The 6,383-nt window shown below is 42.2% G+C and overlaps 2 protein-coding genes across 2 annotated transcripts; both read left to right on the top strand.

Annotated features, from left to right (window-relative positions):
- The first annotated feature begins 379 nt into the window (after positions 1 to 379).
- On the top strand, positions 380 to 1,327 carry LOC104851245 (olfactory receptor 8J3). Its single transcript, XM_010608419.1, has one exon. It carries the CDS (start codon positions 380 to 382, stop codon positions 1,325 to 1,327), a length of 948 nt encoding a protein of 315 aa, XP_010606721.1.
- Positions 1,328 to 5,426: 4,099 nt separating this feature from the next.
- On the top strand, positions 5,427 to 6,383 carry LOC104851244 (olfactory receptor 8K3). Its single transcript, XM_010608418.1, has one exon. The coding sequence runs from the start codon at positions 5,427 to 5,429 to the stop codon at positions 6,381 to 6,383; it is 957 nt and encodes a 318-aa protein (XP_010606720.1).

The raw sequence follows: 6,383 nt of genomic DNA, 5'->3' as shown, positions 1-6,383 counted from the left end.
TTTTCCACAGATGTGTTTGAAAGCTAAAAATATATTACAATTTGACACAATTGCAAGGGAATAAATCCTCAGACTATTACATGAAGCTGGATCATCATTGTTTTAGTATGCTTCCTTTATGTCCCCTCTCTCTCTCTCTCTCTCTCTCTCTCTCTCTCTCTGTCTCTCTCTCTCTCTCTCTCTCTCTGAAACCTTGGGAAACTATACAATAATTATTCATCCCAGAACTTCAAGTTTATGAGCGGAGGTAGATTAAGATAAAGTTTGAGCTATTCTCTCACTCAAGGAGCTGTCGTTGTTATCTAATGGTAGACATAGAAAAGATCTTTACATTCCTTTTTCTTTTTTTCCCCTAAACAGATGAGTTTCCGACACCTACATGGCTCTTGGAAATATCACCCAGGTCTCTGAGTTCATCCTCATAGGGGTCTCAGACCGCCCCGAGCTGCAGGTCCCCCTCTTCCTCGTCTTCCTGGGCATCTATGTGCTGACCGTGATGGGGAACCTGGGCATCATCACCCTCACCAGTGTGGACCCCCGACTGCAGACCCCCATGTATTTCTTCCTCCGACATCTGGCTATTATAAATTTTAGCAACTCTACTTTTATTGCTCCCAAAATGCTGCTCAATTTTTTAGTAAAAGAGAAAACCATCTCCTACTATGCCTGTGCCACCCAGCTGGCCGGATTCCTGGTTTTCATTGTGGCCGAGGTCTTCATGCTGGCGGCGATGGCCTATGACCGCTACGTGGCCATCTGCAACCCCCTGCTCTACATGGCGGTGGTGTCTCGGCGGGTCTGCCTGCTGCTGGTGTCCCTCACCTACCTGTACGGCTTTGGCACAGCCGTTGTCGTTATGCCTTGCGTGTTCTCCGTGTCGTTCTGCTCTTCCAAAGTCATCAATCATTTCTACTGTGATATTATGCCTCTGTTGATGCTGTCCTGCTCCGATACGTCTGTTCCAGAAATAATAGTCTTTATATCTGCAGCTTCAAACATTGTGTTTTCCATGACCATAGTTCTAATTTCTTATGTCAACATCGTTCTGTCTATTCTAAGGATCAAATCAGCAGAAGGAAGGAAAAAAGCCTTCTCTACCTGTGGGTCTCATATCACGGCTGTGGCAGTTTTCTACGGGACGTTGCTGTTCATGTACCTGCAGCCCCGCACTAACTATTCTTTAGACACCGATAAAATGGCTTCTGTGTTTTACACCCTGGTGATCCCCATGCTGAACCCCATGATCTACAGCCTGCGCAACAAGGACGTGAAGGCTGCCTTAAAGAGCTTCATGACCAACCCCTGCAACCACTGCAAACCAATGTAGTTTGACAGCTCTACGCATAAATGAAGAGAAGGTTTAGAGGCGCTGTCCTTCTGCAACAGAAAAAAAGGTTAGATCGCTGCCTATGGGTTTATAGGACACGTTGTGACTTAAAAGAGGGTAGGATATGGGGCACTGTAAATTCAAAGAACTTCAGTTTATTTTTAATTCAAGAGTCTGCCAAAAATGTATACATCAGGAGAAGAAAAACTTGAATTAATGTTTTAACACTAAATTTACTGAGACATCATGAGATCAATACAAGCTACCTTAGGCCTCTACAATTACAAGAGGTGCTCAAACATTTATTATTACAGCAAACTACTGAAGTGTGCATACATTTTTGGTGTGTGTGTGTGTGTGTGTGTGTGTGTGTGTACCAAGGCACCACGATATATGGCACCTTGATTCAAGAATTTAATTCTTTCCATGATTCTGGACACAAGCTGAATTGTATGAGAAAGGAATCAAATTTAGTCATTAGGTTCAAAGTTTAGCATATGGGAAAATTCTATTTGATTCTCCAGTCCAGTTTGTGACCAGAGTCATGAAAAGGGTTAAATTTGTGAGCTGTGATACCACTACATCTGTATCTATCTTTTGTTTTCTGCAATGTTATGATAAACGTATGCAACAAATAATACCATCTTATATAAAGATTAAAATTTTATAGCAAGGAATTATTTTCAAGTGAGATCATCCATTAAAATGTGGAATACACTAAGCAATTAAGATGGTCCCCAATCAGCAGATTTTGTATTTAAGAGAAAAGGGTGGATGACTGTGAAATTATGTGAAGCCAGGGATCATAAGTAAATCAGATTGGATTTAATGAGATTTATTATACACAGAGGTAGCTTTTTGATATTCAAGCAAAATATTTAAATGCAGTACTCATTTCTCGATTTAAACATCACTGTTTAACTCAGTTTGATAAAAATGAATCTAGTACTTTTCATATCCATGCATGTGTCTATGCTGGGCATTTCCACCGAACAACAATTATCCTTGCTTCAAATTACTTCACTAAACTGTTAACTAGTAATGCACCTGTATTATGGAGAATATCCTTGGAAAAGTTTGATTTAATTTCAAGCTAGAAGTAAAGGAACAATATTAAAGCAAACACAGCATCCCTAATGAGACAGAAATTCTTGGTGTATTCTTTAGTCTTCAGAATTTCTTCATAAAAGTATTCATAGAATATTTCCTAAGCTTATCTGTACTTTCTCTTTTTGTAGATCACCACACTTAAATTCCATTTGTTCTTTCCATTAAGTCACTTTTAGATATATAAGCTCTGTTTAAAACTAATGGCTACCAAAGCTAAATGTTACACTGTCATCTTCTATCCGTAAATACCTAGACACTACCATTCCCCACTGTGAATAGAAAGAGTGGTTGTAAAATCATTACCTATTACAGGAAATGGAAATGTAGAACTGTTCCTGCCATGGGAAGATACTATACAAACCCAAGCAGCTGCTCCTCTCTGTGCTTTGCTTACCCGTCATCCTTTGCTTGCTATCAGGCAACCTAGGTTTGATCCTGGCCAACAAAATGGATGCAAGACTGAACACACCAGCGCACTTCTTCCTTCACCAGCGCTTTGCTTCTGTCCTTACAAACAAAATATGAGCAAAGTTTGTGTGATGAAAATGTTGTGCTTTTCTGGCATGTCCTGCTCCGTTTGTCTGTTTCCTGGCTGTCAGGATGGATCAGAGCTTGCTGCTGGCTCCCATGGCCATTTGTAAGCCCTGCTGTATGGTCACGATAGCTCTAGAAATACGTATTCAGCTTGTAGCTCCTACAGTAGCTGTAGCTCCTGGTGACATTGCATCTTACCATCCCCACGTCTGTCCTCACTTACTGCCTTTCCAACAGTAGCTATGCGCGATGGCTGTCTGGCTCCTCTGCACCTACACCCAAGCTCTGTCCAAACCCTGGAAAAGGGAAGAGGGCCTCTGTCTCCCCCACAGTGAGCCAGGCTTCTGCTGAAACCCTGGTTCTACAGCTTCAGGAAAAGGATGGGAAAGAGGCTGCAAAGGACGTCGTCATCGGTAACATCCAGTTTTTCTTGTTCATGAAACAAAGAAACTACTTCAATAAACAAAAATTGTGCTTGGTTTTCAAACTGTTTTTCTCCCTATTAATAAAATTGGTGGAATCCCTTGTTCCTTATTAATAAGACTCAATAAATAAATGTTTACCATAAAAATCATTCTATGCGTTCACTTTATGCAAATTTTACTTAGAATTATGTTTCCCAGGCAGTACATACTATAATACTTGATAGCAAATGCTATTTCCCACAACAAAGTATATATTTTTGTTGCTGTTTTTTTTTGTTGTTGTTGTTGTTTGGTACCGGGGATGGAACTTGGGTCCTTGTGCATGCGAGGCAGGTGGCAGAATCACTGAGCTAAATCCCTGGCCTAACAAAGTATATTTTACAGTGGTATTATTTCATTTGAGAGCACACAACTCTATTTGCCAAGAATAGACAAAAATAAAGGCATTCAGGCATCCAAGTATAAGGTTAATGGCTTATCAATAAAGACATTGTAATCATATATTTGAATGCAAAGTTTGATAATGTATTCTGAGTTCAATCCAATAACATTCTCCAATTAAATTACAAGGGATTGTAAACTAGAAGCCCCAAGGGGGCAGCCCCCCCCCACCGCAGGACACACTTCATTCAGCAATGTCTAGAGATTGATGTCCGTGGTTACAGGGAAGTATGAGGGATGATATCGTTATGGAGAGTAGCGAGAACAGGTGTGCTCCAATAATTACCTACAAGTTGCAGGAGAGTCCCTAATGCTGGCAAAATTATCCAGTCCCAAACATTAGGAATGTCAGCACTGAGAAGAGCCTGCACTGATGAATCGTGTCCTTAATGACTGCACATTCGCCTCCACCCGGTTGATAGAGCACCTCACATCGTCTGTGCCGTTGCTGGTTTCAGGGTTTTCTGTGACTGTTGATTCTTTAAAATATGTATCTCAGTTTTCATGGATTGTAGAGCCGGTTGCCATAGCAGTCACCTCCGTGTTGATGTGACAGCACATACCTGACCCACGAGGCTGAGGGAGACGCCGTTTCCCAGATTCAGTTCGCATTGGCTCCAGGGCAGAAGCATCACCATGGAAGGGCGTGGTGGGGAGAGCTGCGAGCAGGTGAGGAGGAAACAGAAAAGGCGAGGAGGGCCTGGGACAGAAGATGCCCTTCCGAGGCTCACCTTCCGTGACCCACATGCTCCAGAGGGACCGACCGGAAAGAAGAACATGGAGCTACAAACCCATCAATGACAGAATCACTTCCCCCGCGATCCAGCACCTTCCAAAACCCCACCGTCTGGGACACTTGTAAATGATAACTGAAACATTCGCGGAAGTCCTCATTTTCCTATTGCAGAAATTCCTCACATTTGTTTGTCTTCATCTGAAACATGACAATCACTTATAATTTCTTAATGAATTATAAATTTTCCTGATTAAATAGTCCGTATAAACTCATCATAAAGACAAACACCTGTGGGAATGTCTTCATAAGTCTGTTATTAGAACATGTGATTTCCTGTGTGCTCTGGTGATTAATTTTTAAAAGTTAAAAAATGAGCTGATAATTACTGGTGCCAAATCCCATATAATAAATTCCTTTCAGCTCCATTTCTCGGGAGAACCCTAGTACGGTAATAAACACAAATTGTTCTTGATTAATGGGAAGTCTCTGGGGGCTTTATTACACTCTCAAATGCTTTATGGACAGTCAGCCAATGACTTAGCATCTCCTTAGGAGAGGCTGAAGGGCAAAAAGCCCATAAATTCCTCTTAGTATACCAGGTAAGAAACACACAGGCAAGTCAGGGAAGAGCTTTTGTGACAGGTACCAGGGACAGGATGTTTCATATCGTGTTACAGCCCTGACCGCCACCACACATCAGGCACATTTATGGTGTTCCATTCTTATTTGAAGTCAAAGCCTAGCAAATTGTTGCCACTAAGTTTGTGTACTATAAAAGTTCCCAGGTGACAACACAGGAAAGCTCTTGATGATGCTTATGTCTCTACCTAAACAGATCTTCAGATCACCCTGGATGGAGGGGCCCAACCTCACAACAGTGACCGAGTTCATCCTGCTGGGCATCACAGATCGTCCTGAGCTGCAGGCTCCGCTCTTCCTCCTGTTCCTTGTCATCTACCTGACCTCGCTGCTGGGCAACCTGGGCATGATCATCCTCACCCAGGTGGACCCGGGGCTGCAGACTCCCATGTACTTTTTCCTCAGACACCTGGCTGTGACGGATCTTGGTTATTCTACAGCTGTGGGACCCAAAATGCTGGTAAATTTTGTGGCTGATCAAAATACAATCTCCTATTATGGTTGTGCCACACAGATGGCTTTCTTTCTATTTTTCATTGTTAGTGAGTTTTTTATTCTGTCTGCAATGTCCTATGACCGCTATGTGGCCATCTGTCACCCTCTCCTCTACACCACCATCATGTTACAAAAGGTATGTCATATACTAGTGGTGATTCCCTATCTCTACTGCACATTTGTGTCTCTCCTGGTCACCATAAGGATCTTCACTTCCTCCTTCTGTGACCAAAATGTCATCAGTCATTTCTACTGTGACAGTCTACCTTTGTTATCCTTGATCTGCTCAGATATCCAAGAAATTGAATTGATAATTCTGATCTTAGCAAGTTTTGATTTGATTTCTTCTCTTCTCATTATCCTCCTGTCCTACCTGCTCATCCTCACAGCCATCCTCAGGATGAAGTCTGCAGAGGGCAGGCGCAGGGCCTTCTCCACCTGTGGATCCCACCTGACCGTGGTCACCGTGTTCTATGGGACCCTGATATTTATGTACGTGCAGCCCAAGTCCAGTCACTCCAGCAACACTGACAAAGTGACTTCTATATTTTACACCCTCATCATCCCCATGTTGAATCCCTTAATCTACAGCTTAAGGAACAAAGATGTAAAATGTGCCCTGCTAAGAACATGGAATAACTTATGTAATATCATAATAGGTTTTTGTAAACTCTGA

This window comes from Fukomys damarensis, unplaced genomic scaffold, assembly GCF_012274545.1.
Source record: "Fukomys damarensis isolate Sample0158 unplaced genomic scaffold, DMR_v1.0_HiC HiC_scaffold_27, whole genome shotgun sequence".
NCBI lineage: Eukaryota > Metazoa > Chordata > Mammalia > Rodentia > Bathyergidae > Fukomys > Fukomys damarensis.
The sequence above is the reverse complement of the archived record's forward strand: the minus strand, read 5'-3'. Positions and strand labels throughout refer to the sequence as shown.